This window comes from Xiphophorus maculatus, chromosome 14 (genome assembly GCF_002775205.1).
Source record: "Xiphophorus maculatus strain JP 163 A chromosome 14, X_maculatus-5.0-male, whole genome shotgun sequence".
Classification (NCBI taxonomy): Eukaryota; Metazoa; Chordata; class Actinopteri; order Cyprinodontiformes; family Poeciliidae; genus Xiphophorus; species Xiphophorus maculatus.
Genome location: NC_036456.1, coordinates 4,321,458 through 4,334,729, shown reverse-complemented (window position 1 = coordinate 4,334,729; position 13,272 = coordinate 4,321,458). Strand labels below are relative to the sequence as shown.

Sequence of the window (13,272 nt, the reverse complement as noted above, 5' to 3'; positions counted from 1 at the left end):
CAAGCTTATGATAGCACTGTGATAGCATGCCAGTGTACAGACAGTGTCTCAACTATAAACCTGCTAGGCTTTTCATACAGTGAGAGAAACCCTGGGATAAAATGATTAAATATTATGATGATTATGATATCATTTGCGATATTTGGCTATTTTCTTCTTCTGTATTGCATTCAGGATGTCAGCTGTAATGAGCTGCAGAGTTTACCAGCAGAACTTGGTCAACTGGAGACTCTGAGGGACTTGAACTTGAGGAGGAACCAGCTCACCACCTTGCCTGAAGGTACACCCACACATGCACACACACATATTCCAAATAATGGACACTTTGAGTTTCGCTTGAATATACCAGTGGCTGTAAAGGTTTGCATCTGATCCACCTGCATCCTGTTTATAGTCTTGAGTTCCTCTCTTAGAGGGAAGACAGGAAGTGAGGAGTGATGGCCTGTTTCTTAGACAGAGCCCTTTCTCCATAACTTGAATTGCAAGGCAGTGCCTTTTTTCCCATTTTAATTGCTTACAAATGAAGAACTTATTGATCTAGTTCAAGCTTAATGGAGGTCTGATGGATCATGTGCAATTAAAACCTTGCAGAGATTAAAAGGAAATAGGTTTTTACAGTGAACTGAAACAACTTGCATAATGTGGCCACTTACAGATCTGTTTGGTAATTGAACTGATTCAAGTGGGACTACTAATTCATTAACTGAGTTTTCTCAGGTTTCAGATATAGTGCCAAGGCTTAAAGTGATAGTAGCCTTGCATTTCAATTAATGAAGGAGATAGATGTATAAAGATCCTGAAACCAAATTGCCTGCCATCTGACTTTTTCCTTCTCTGAATCTCATCCAGAAATATCTGAACTTCCACTCGTTCGACTCGATGTGTCCTGCAACCGAATTTCCCGCGTTCCTCTGTGTTTCCGTCACCTCCGACATCTGCAGACCATCTCACTGGACAGCAATCCTTTGCAAATGCCACCGGCACAAATCTGCTCCAAAGGCAAATATCACATCTTCAAGTACCTGAACATGGAGGCCTGTAAGAGCCACGAGGAGGAGCTAGAGAAGCACCTCAACATGAGGCCAACTGGATTTAAAAGCAGGTGAGGACTACCAAACAGACAGTTCATATACTGTATATTCTTATGGTAGAAGTGCAGTGCATTGTGCAGTGCAAGTAGTCACAATTCTCGGACCTTTCCACCTTTCCTTTTGGTCATTGTTTTTTCACATCTAGAAGCAGACATTTTTGTACATTTCGCTTTGTAACATAGCTCAGGCTCGGTTAGCCTGAGCTTTTAGGTCTGGCTCGGACAGCCAGACCAAAACCTTCCTAAAAATCTCTTTTTAGGAAGACTTTTAGTTCAAAAGGAATTTGCTCTGAACTAAACCATTCCATAGCATGTTTAGGGTTACTACCCCAGTCTCAGATTTTCTGCGTCTTTTGACAGGTTTTTTTCCAAGATGCACCTGGATCTATAGCTCCATCTGTCTTCCCATCCAATCTTTTTTGCAGAAGAAAAGCATGCCCACTACTTAATACTACGATGACCACGTTTCACAATGTGGATGATATTTTCATATTGACAGTGAGGTTACTGTCATGGATTTGATTCCTGACCCTGGGTCATTTCCTGCATGTCTTCCTCTTCTTCTATCTTTCTGCCAAACCAAATTAAGACAATTAGTTGCAGAATATCTTTTAAAAAGGATGTTGAAATATGTGGTTATGAGATAAAATATAAAAAAATAATAGAACTATGTAGGGCTGGACAATAAATCAACAACAGTATATATGTTGATAGACACATGATCAGTATCAATAGATAATATTTATGATAGAATATTCAGAATCAGAATTCCTTTTGTCATTGTACAAGAAAGAAAATACAACAAAAAAAATAGAAACTCTCGAAAGCAAGTCAGATAAATAAATAAATAAATAAAATAATAAATAAGTATATTCTTAATAAATATAAAAAATATAGTAGAAATACACAACTGGGAAAAATAAATGAATAAATAAATAAACAAATAATAATCAGGTTTTAGATGAATTAGCTGTGTAAAAGGCAACAACAGCTCTTGGGTAGAAACTGTTTTTGAGTCCATCTGATCTTGACTTTGTTACCCTGAAACGCCTCCCTGAGGTCAGGAGTTTGAAGAGGTGGTGCCCGGGTTGTGATGCTGCGGGCATCCTGTCGATCTCCTCCAGAGATGGAAGAGGCCAGCCAATCAGTCTCTAGCTGGTTTATGACATCTGGAGCTGCTTCCTCTCTGCCACAGTGCAGCTGGAGAACCACAGCAAGATGCCATGGGTCAGAATCAACTCCACAGAGCAGCGATAGATGGGTACCAAGAGCTCAGTTCCCTGCTGTGCCTTCTTCAGGATGGAAGTGGAGTTAATGTTCCAGGTCAGGTCTTTACTGACAAAGCTACCTAGGAAACTGAAATTTGGCACCATCTTCACCCTCTTCCTATTTATAACGATGGGCTGAATGTCTGGTTTACACCTCCTAAAGTCAACAATCAGATCCTTCAACTTGAAGGTGCTCAAACAGAGGTTATTGTTGGTGCACCAGTCATTCCACCTCCACTCTGTATGCAGTCTCATCTTCTCTAGAGATGAGCCCCACCACCGTAGTATCATCAGTAGTGATGATACTACATTGGTAATGATGGCATTGTTCAGGTGAGTGGGGCTATAGTCATGAATGTAGAGGGTTTAGAGTAGAGGGCTTAGCACACATCCTCATGGGGAGCCTGTGCTGGTGCAGGGGGGTTATTGCTCTCACCCTCTGAGAGTAGTTTGTCAGGAAGTTCATGATCCAGTAGCAGATGTTGTGGGGTAGATCCAAATCCCCCAGTTTTCTCACCAGTCTGCTCCGAATGATGGTGTTTAAAGCCGAGCTGAAGTCCAGGAAGAGCAACTTTGCGTAACTCATTTGCTGTTCCACGTGTGTCAATGTGGTGTGCAGAGCAGTAGCGATAGCATCCTCTGTATACCTGTTGGTTATGTATGCAAACTGGTGGGGTTTGAGTGTGGTTTCGCAAAGCACTTCATGATGATGGGGGTTAGTGCCACTGGCCAGTAGTCATTGAGACTGCTAATGTTCTTTTTTGGCAGAGGTATGATGGTGATGGACTTTAAGCAAGGTGGGATGGAGCACTGGGTGAGGGACTGATTAAAGATGCTGATAAAAACCCCAGCAGCTGATTTGCACAGTCCCTCAGCACTCTCCCTGTCACACTGTCAAGTCCAGCAGCTTTCTGGAGGTTCCAACTGCCCTCGGAGTCCTCCACACTTCCTGTACAGTGATGGTCTGGCAGTGGAGGGATGCTGGCTGCTTTAGGGGCACTGCTGGTGAATCAGCCTCAAAATGGGTGAAGAAATGATTGAGCTCCTCTGCCAGTGAAGCATCCCCAGAGATTTCGGTAGTGTTGCTGGGTCTGAAGTTGGTGATGTAGTTCTAATTTAAAAATCAAACTGTCCAGTCTCCTCTCTATCTTTTCATCCTGATGCAGCTCTAAGACTTGAAAGCAGTGAAGATGGACTGAAACCAAAAACTCTTCTCCAGTTAGTTTTTGCAGCACATGCTAAAGCTGCAGTTGCTGCACACGTTTTCAGTGGATACAGAACTTGACGTAACTGCTCTACCTTTGCAAGAAGCCTGCTGCCTTCCGTGCTTCCAGCCTTCGGCTAAGCTAGGCTAACCTCAAGAATGTCTCTGCCTAATAAACAGATCAATTGCTTTCCCTGTTTCCTTCCAAGAAAGTGGTAAACAGTTGGTGAAATGGCTTATAAAACATAGATATCAGACTAATGGCAGTGAATTAAAAATCTGGCAAGAAATGTTGTTGGGTTTGACATAATGAGCCAAAGAAATAAGATATGGAATGTTTGTAATGTAATGTGACATAGAATAATTGTGAGTTGATAAGATGGTGACATAGAACAACAGATATTGAAAGAGCTAAATAATCAACAGAAGTAGAGTTGATCCAATATTTAGTTAGATGAAACCCTTCTAGCTGTTTCCTGAACATTTCATGGAGCAGAAACTAGAAGAGTTGATGGAGCCAAGGAGAAGGAAGTCTGACTCTGATATGGAGAATGTGATATAGTATTCCTCTTCTTAACACACCTTAGTCTTGTTACTTTACATGCTTTTAATTGACCTTAATCTGTCATCTACATTTTCTCTTGCAGTCTGTCGGACCAGGAGCTATTTACGGGTCAGTTTGGCGGCCTGGACTCTGGTTTCAACAGCGTGGACAGCGGCAGCAAACGATGGTCTGGCAATGAGGTACAACTATTATACTACTATAAGACTATACTACTGTAAGCTTCCGTATATCATAAAATTACACAAAGTTTGACAGTATCAATTTATAGATGCTTTAATTAGACACAGTCATACAAAGTGAAAGATAAAAAAAAGAACAATTCTAAGATGTAAATATATGATATCCAAAATTCTGTCATTCAGAAAGTATAGCATGACATCATGCGACCATGCAATTGGGTTAAAGGAGCAGTATTATGTAAAATTGACTTTTTTGACTTTGACGGTTTTGTTATAATGTTATTCCTTCATCAAAACCATACCTGGTGTGTTGCCTTGACTCTTTTATGCATGTTTGAGAAATCCCTTAATCTCCATGGCAACCATTCAACTGTACCCAACAACTGGGTGGACCTAGCTCCGCTTTGAGATGCAGCTCCTTCTCTAAGCTGCAGATTTCAAGCTTCTGAGCTTCCATCTCACAGAACACCTGTCCCCGCAACTCACACTCAGCTCCTTCAGACTAGCCTACAGCAATTAGCAAACACCTGGTGGAACTGTGCATCTGGTGAGCTCATCGTAGGAGCTACTTTTCAGTGTGACGCTGGTAAAAATGTTGTTAAAGGGTTAACAGAGGAGCCATGTTGTGATGACTTCCTGGTGGTGGAGTTTCAGAAAGAGCTGGGGTTGTTAGAGACAGAGGCCCAATTTCAAGGCATTAAAAGAATTGCCTTGAAATTGGCAATTTTCAAGGCAAATCTTACTTCAAAGAAAGTTAGATTTCTTTGAAGTCATATTTGATATAAGTATTATTTTTATAAAAACTGAATGTAACATAGCTACTTGATTGTTCTATAAAAGGGCACTAAAGTAATATGTTACTTTAACCTTTAACCTTCTCACCCCCAGCTTAGTGGTGAGAAGCTGGTTGTTTTTACCAGCTTCTCACCACTAAGGTCTGTAATTTTAAACTATCCAAGAACCAGATTATGTTTCAATTCATGATTTGCTACCATGACACCACCACTCCAAAATCCAGTTGTTCCTAAGCTGAAACAGTGATTCTGTGACATGCCTCTGTTTCTTATGTTCTCAGTCAGCAGATGACTTCTCCGAGCGTTCTCTTCAGATGGCGGAGGTCAACCAGAAGCAGAGACACCTTGAGGAGCAGTATGAAGAGGATGATGAGTACCTGGAGGCTAACAATGGTGGGAAATCCTAGAACCTAAAGTGCTGTGAAGCTGACTAAAGATGTGCTGTAGAAATATATTAATTTTATTTGCTCTTGCTCATATATATTTGCACTTTGGAAAAATAGCTGTGGGAAGACCAATCATTTCTCAAAACCTGTCTTGATGACATTTAGTAAAAGCACAAATGGATATGGACAAAGATAGACAATTGTATGTTTATCACATTTTCAGCGCCCATCACTGAAATCAAATGGAAAACAAGTTCAATAAGACAGCAAAGTTTTAGACTTTGTTTTTCTTCCTCCCAGTGAATGGAGCGGCTGAGCAGGTCAGCTTCATCAGCAGCAGTGTGACAGAGGAGATCCGGATAGATCCACCTACGCCTCCCCTTGTTACCTCTCCTTCGGTACTGTCAGACACACACTGATCCGTTACTGCTGTTTTGCATGTTTTGTCTGGCAAAGAATGGAAAAAAATACAATTATGAAAAAATATTTGCATTTCCTACTTTTGTCTCCTATCCCACTGTCTAAATTTGTTTTTCTTCCTTGTTATCCTTCATTAAATCCTTATTTGGCTCTAACCCTTTTCATGTCTCTACTTTTTCCGTCGAATTCTTCCTTCTTTGTACTCCTATTTCTCTACCTGCTTTTGTCTTTTCTGTTTCTCCTCTGTCCATCCCATCTTTGGAAACTGTTCTGTCATCATGTTTGATTAGCAGAGAGTCTCTTGTTTTTTAGGAGCAGGATTCAACTTTTCCATCCCAAAACCAGGACACAACATGCAGGTGAGCTTTTCAAAAACATTTCCAAATCTCTCCTAGTCCTTAGCAGTGTAGTGTTTTATATTTTAGTGCTCAGCAGCCATTAAGTATCCAACATCAGCCAACTTTTCCAAATATTAAAGATTTCATTTTACTGGCAGCAAACTGGATGTTCATGATGAAATCTACTGGTGCATCAAGAAGACAAGTTCCTACCCCCATTAACCGTTTTTCTTAGGCTCACTCATAGTGGCTTTTTAGATAGCGGGGAAGAATCAGTTGATGATATGCCCTCTCTGGGCTTTCTTAGCTTCATGTAGGTTAATTCTTTGTGATTCTTTCTTTGCCTTTCTGGGATTTTTGGAACAGTAAGATTTGAATAAAAGTTAATATTTCACACTGAGGCCTAAAGAAGTCCTACATTGTAATCCAGTGTTTTAAGCATTATAACTGTCACTTTGCTTACTGGATCAAAGGTTCCTGAATTAGCTTTTAATAAGACACTGTCTTCTATTCTGCAGTGTATAATATTTACCATTCCCACATTTCAACCTCGGCTGCTAACAGAGCCCAATGCCAGCATGTTGACTTACCCTGAACAGACTGCAGATGGTGAGGCATGCAGAAATACGGTGACCTACAGAGGCACTGAGCAGAATTGTGTAGTCTGTTTTTAGTTTGCGGATTTGGAGCTTTGACATGAGAAGATCTAAATATTTCTGTCTTCCTGCTGTGAGGGGTTACTTGTCGTTTTTAGGAGGCTGTATGAAGGAGCAGTCACTGCAAAGTTGGACATATGTAGTTGACATTTTGAACTATCTGTAATTGTAAGCAGCAGTCTCTGTATGCATCCCCAAAGGGAAAGTAGGCCTTTACTTTAACTAGTCATTTCCAGAGACAGCATATCCCAGAACAGGGAGGTTGACGACTCATTTGCTGTGATACATTCAGCTTTCCTGTAATCTGCTGGAAGTGTTGCTTTCTCTCGCTTTCTTGTAACCAGAGTGAACTGCAGACATATCAGGACATGCTGTAGAACAGTGGTCCCCAATCCCCAGGCCGCGGACCGGTACTGGTCCGTGGACCAATTGGTACCGGGCCGCGCAAAAAATAATTAAATATTTCCGTTTTATGTATTATTTGAGTCTGGAGGATCTTTTATTTTGAAAATCCTTTAACCGGATTCTCTCGGTTACGTCTTGCAGACCAACATTGAGCCGACAAGCAGCAAAATGAGTAAGAAACAGATCAGATGTCTGAGAGCGTTAGGGCAGTGGTCGAGACGAGATGAGAGGAGTAGAGCTTGTGAGTTTTAGGTCTGGTTCACACAGCACGATTTAAGGATTGTCGGCCGATTTTCCAAATCTTGGTGACCACACAGAACTGATAAAAGTCCAACAGGTTTCGATCTGTTTGTGTGTCCAGCCACACGGCAAGAGCAACACATCACACATGAACCGATTCCACTCACGAACATCCCGATTCCAGAAGAAAATCCAGCAAAACCCCCAACATACCATACGTGAATTTAGAATAATCAAACACAGATGACGATGTAGAAGCAGCAGTGATAGTTTGTGGACTCATTTTAAGCGATAAAAGACGAAACAAAAAGAAAAGGAGTTTGATAAAAGATGGCGGGAGCAGCCATTCTATTTGCTGCACTATAATTTGGAGGTGAGTTATGTTATTTCGTAGTTAACATTTTTAACTGAATAAACATAACCACATATAGTAAACATATATAAAAATGACCTTTACATATAGTAATAAACATTTCCACATATCACCTCCGATGTCCACCGGACTCTCAGTTGCTATGTCAACTGTTTGGGATTCCCTCCTTTCTTGCGTCACGGCGCTTTCTGATTGGCTACCTGTCAAATTCAACAGGCTGCGTTCTCGCTCCCAGTCAGAGAAAACCCCACAGGCTGCAATAATCGGGCCAAGACGATGTTGAATATGCCCGATTTTATATATATTCATATATATATACACCACCACGTAACACACCGCACACTACAGGACGTTGTAAGATTGTCATAAAGGGAAAATCGGGGCAAAAAAAAAAAGGCTTTAGAGGGAACACCAACATTATCTGACAATCCCCCCCCTCGGGCCACAGAAATATTGCCAAGTCTTGCCCGGTCCGCGGTAGTAAAAAGGTTGGGGACCACTGCTGTAGAACACATCACTATCAGTCAGCTGATCAAACTGAAAACTGGTTGATTTTTCTGTTCGTCTTTACTGAAGACCTCAGTATTTCTGTGTCTGCTTTTACAGCACTGGATGGTTCACAGGGTGGCAAAATGGCAAAACCAAACCCTTTGAGCAATCTGTTCCACTTCTTACCTCTGGTGGCGCTGCACCAAGAAACACTGAAAGGAAACAACATGATAACCTCTGAAGAAGACACTGAACATAACTTCTTTCTTCATCAAAAATAAACAAAAATGAAGTGGAGTCAGATTTTAGCAGTTGTAGGATTTCTCTACTGCCTTTGGCAAAAAACCACAAACTGTTTCTCCTTCTAGCGCTAGACTTGTTTATTTTGGTTGTATTTACCCAGAATGCTCCGTGCTATAGTCCTCTTCCTGCTTTTGGAATGGTTTCCAGGCTACATTTGAACCACCACACCTGACTGCTTCAACAATTAACCCTGAACTAATAATAAATCTATTCCACTGAGATAACTGTGGAGTCTTTAGGATGCAAAAGAGTTTGCTCATTGGTTTTGTTGCCAGGAGAGGTGCAGGTTTCTGTCAACTAACAGAGACATAAAGTGATTGCAATTCTATTCTGTTTTAATATCCTGATTTGCCTTCAGCTCCATCTGTCAGAGATATCACATCTCTTCCTTCAGTTGTATTGATGCTCAGTCTCCCCACAAACCTGCTGGCACCTCATGAATATGTGACACACATACCAGGCTTTTAATGTTCTATAAGTTTGTCATGAATTGGCTGCAGAGCTTCCAACAGTCAGACTCGGTCACTAGGGAGGACAAGCCATGCATCCTGCAGAATGAACTAACGGATGTTCCACATTTTGGCCTCCAACACTTCCTCTGGGACTTCTAAAAATAGGTTACTGGAGTCTACAACAGAGGTGCTAAGCATTTCTGAGCTGTCTCGGACTGTGAAACAAGACTGGAGTTTTTGAAGGGAAAACAGCAAGACTGCTGGTTTCCGAGGTCATCACAACTAATAAAATGCTAAAGCTGAATCTATCAGGAGTTTGTGATGAGAACAGATGGAGATGTTTGTTCTAAGTTGTTATAGGGAGGTTAATGTCCAACATTCAGGTACACCAAAAAACTCATTGATGTCTCGTTTCATTCACGATGGTTTAAGGAAAACTATTCACTCCCCTCGAATGTTTTTTTTTTTTTTTTTTTTTTTTACCTTTTATTGCATAACTACTGACCTTAATGTATTTCATTAAGATTTTATATGGTAGACCAACACAAAGTACACAAGCTTTTGATATTTCGGTAATACTTTATTTGATGGGGTGTGCATAAAACTGACATGACACTGTCTTAAACATGACATAACACCTGCCATGAAGATGGAGTTTTCATGAATGTTTAGAACTGTTGTCATGAAGTGTCATTCGGTAAATAATGACACTTTTAATGCAAGTTTTAATGCAACTTTGCATTAAGTGTCATTACTTACAGAATAATGCAAAGTTGACCCTTTTAATGCACTTTTAAGGCAACATGTTACCAATATCTCTTACAAAAAAGAATCTGAAGTTTGATGTGGATTTGTATTCAGTTCTTTTTACTATGATTGTCCTAAATAAAGTAATTTTTTTTTACAGAGGCCACATTATTAGTAAACAGTCTACGTGTTTGTAATGTAAACCTGAGTATAAATGTAGCTGTTGCTTTTCTGACCTCGGAGGTTTGTTAGAGAACAAACAGCATCATGCTGTGGGGATTCTTTTCTCCAGTAAGGACTGAGGAACCGAGGAACCACTCCGATTTGATGATGGATGGAGCTAAATCAGGGCACTCTTGGCGGAAAACCTGTTGGAGGTGGTGGTCATTTTCCAGCAGGACAACCTCCTTAAATACACAGCCAGAGATATAATGGTTTAGATTAAAGGATATCCATCTGTTAGAAAGGCATAGTCAAAGTATAAACAAAAATTTAACTGGGAATCAACTAAAAAAAAAGTTAAAAACCAATTTTTTGACATGTTCCATCCACTCTGACTGACTTATTAAAAACCAGAATGGTGGGGTGCTGTGGGGGTCGGGGGTTAAACACAACCCACATAATATGGAGGTCTTAGTCCTCAATGCGGACGTTGCAGGTTCAAGTCCCGGCCTGATGACTGCATGTCTTCCTCTCATTCCCCACATTCCTGTCAATTCGCTATCAAATATAGACCACTATAGCCAATAAAACCTTGAAAAAAAGCATAACTTTCCTTCCATTATTTAATTAGATACCTCTTTGTGTATGAGTCATAAAACATCAATAAAAATATAGTGAAGTGACAGAATGAGGAAAAGCTCCAGGGGTTTGAAAACTTTCACCAGGTGTTGTATGGTGAAACTGGTTATTACACAACAGGAACAGTAACTTCTCTGTTATATTTAAATGTAATCTACATCAATAAACTGTGAAATGAGCTGCAATTAAATGGACTGATTCATTTTAAAAGGAGGAGGGAATGATATCTGATGTTTGAAAGCTCTAAAAATTCAACCTCAGAGACATTTTGATTAAAAAGGAAACTGAGTGCTGTGACTGCTCTGACTGCCGTTTTTCTGTTAGTTAACCTGTGTTAAACCTTGTCTTTTAGGTCGAGTCCCCAGATGGAAGGGAACTCCTCCTCCTCGTCCCCTGTGGTCCCCTCCAGCCCCACCCTGGAGGAGAGGAGAAGGCCTGGAACCCTATTCATCTGGCAGGAGCGGGAGCGGCTCCAGCAGCAGAGGGAGAAGGCCAGGTAATTCCCCCGTGCTTCATTAATAATGGAGAAACCTGGACTCAGAAATTTTTGAGGGGTTTCTGTTGTCAACATGATTATTGCATTGAGGAAAAGTTCGAATAATGTTCTAACAAAAGAAGAAATGAGGCCAATGAATGTGTGAACATGTCCTGTCCGTATCAGTGTGTTTCCTTCAGTCAGTTGTAGCTGCTCTCTCTTTGCCTCTCCCGCTTATATTCATCTGAGCACGCTTAATTCCAACCTCTTTATTTTGCAGTTTGCTGAAGTCATCCGCTAAACCCGGAAGTCATGTGGCCTCTGCACCACAGACAGGAAGCAGCTCATGGTGGGTTGGTTCTGAGCAGAGCAGCAGCAGTGACCCACATTTTTTAGTTCTTCTCATTGTACTCCACTCCCCTCCACTCATGTAGTTCCTCAACTCTTGTCAAAATAAGACAGTAGAAAGCATGAGGGTGTAGGAAAAGCTTTCCACTGTGAATTAATCACGGCGTATGTCTCCCTCTAGTGGTGGCTCACCAGAAAATGGAAGCGCCCACTCCGGCCTCCGTCAACGATGTGCAGTGAGTCCCGTCCCTCTACTAAAGAGAGTAGAAGGTCGCTCTGCTGCTACTGAAGCGTTTGTGTGTTTCAGAGTGCTGACCAGATGAGCACCGGGTCTCCATCAGTTCTTCTGCATCGCTCCAGCAGCAGAACAGGTACAGCTGACTCACTTGAACCACCTCAACATGAACTTGAGCAGTGCTCACAATGCAAATATTTCAGCTGGAGTAATCAGAGCGTTTTATAACCTCAGTGGGAACAGGATCAACACAGCAGAGGTGTTTACTTTAGCTCCACCCACTGATGGGAAAAATTCACATTGCCTCAGCATTCTGAGGACCTTGTAGATCTACATAGGAAGTTTTAACAATGTTTTTCTTCATCTCCATGTAAAACAGGAAATAGTGTCAGATGTGTTTTGAAACCATAAGCATATCATTATATTATTAGCCATTAATGACTGGATAGCAGAATTTGGACTGGGTGAAGCTAAAACTAGAACATTCTTACAGACAAAGCTGTTTTCTTCTTAAATACAAAATGTTTATTTTCTGTACAGTTTTGGCTTAATTACTGCTCTGAGTTTTGTTCTTTCTGTAAATGGCCGTTTATACTCTAGTTAATTATTATTCGATTACTAAACTAGTTGATGATTATTTCAGTTTAATTAATCATGATTAATCCAGTTAATCAGTTCATCCTTAACTTAGTTCTAGTTCCTTCATCACTTTATATTGAGGATTTTAATATTAATATAAATTCAAGAGATTTTAAAATTAATAAGACCAGGGGATCTTGTCCCTTTTGCAACCTGGCCTTTTATTAATTTAGAGGTAGTAAAACTCTCATAATCTCTTAGTTTACATAAACTGTTAAAGCTGGGTCATTGATAAATCTGCTCTTATTAAAGCTGCAGTACAGAACTTTTATAAAGAAAATGTTTTTTTACAGGATAAAACTGTCACCATTTTGTGACAGTATGTATTATGAGACAGATAATATGTGGAAATCTCCATCTTCTGCCGGAACTGTTATAGCCATTTCAAGAAATTCACCACTCCCAACCAAACATTACCAATCAGAGCCAGGAGGAGGCACTCAGTGCTGGCTGCTAAATGTGCTAATGGTGGACCACTATTATGTCGACCATAGCACATTATGTCGATCTTTTTCGTCATAATGCAACTTTTATCTGATATTTTCATGACAGTCTGAACAACATAGGTGGAATTCTTTAATGCACCCCAGGCCACTTGAGTGTTTGATACTTATCCGATTCATATGTGACCTCACGTCCAGGCCGCATTCATCCTACCTGAATGTCACTGATTAATGTCAAATGACAAATATCACTATTCTGCGTCCTGATACGCGCAAGCGGAAAGAAAAACAACAACCATGATGGACTGTAATGAGGATTAAGTTGTTAAAATGTTGCTCCGGTTGGACAACAACTTCAAATGTGTAAGCTATGCTCCACTGTGAGCATCCATGTTTACTTCCGCAAACACTGAGGACTACTT

General features: G+C 40.6%; 1 protein-coding gene across 2 annotated transcripts in view; it reads left to right on the top strand.

The window, feature by feature from the left end:
- Window positions 1–13,272, top strand: part of LOC102218210 (leucine-rich repeat and calponin homology domain-containing protein 4-like) — a 72,043-nt gene that overhangs the window by 43,278 nt on the left and 15,493 nt on the right. For both annotated transcript variants that reach the window (XM_023346035.1, XM_014472072.2), the window contains exons 4-13: window positions 175–280; window positions 850–1,102; window positions 4,210–4,306; window positions 5,382–5,493; window positions 5,787–5,884; window positions 6,219–6,265; window positions 11,063–11,206; window positions 11,466–11,534; window positions 11,715–11,769; window positions 11,841–11,904. In XM_023346035.1, the coding sequence (XP_023201803.1) occupies window positions 175–280; window positions 850–1,102; window positions 4,210–4,306; window positions 5,382–5,493; window positions 5,787–5,884; window positions 6,219–6,265; window positions 11,063–11,206; window positions 11,466–11,534; window positions 11,715–11,769; window positions 11,841–11,904 (1,045 nt within the window). The remainder of the gene's footprint in view (window positions 1–174; window positions 281–849; window positions 1,103–4,209; window positions 4,307–5,381; window positions 5,494–5,786; window positions 5,885–6,218; window positions 6,266–11,062; window positions 11,207–11,465; window positions 11,535–11,714; window positions 11,770–11,840; window positions 11,905–13,272) is intronic.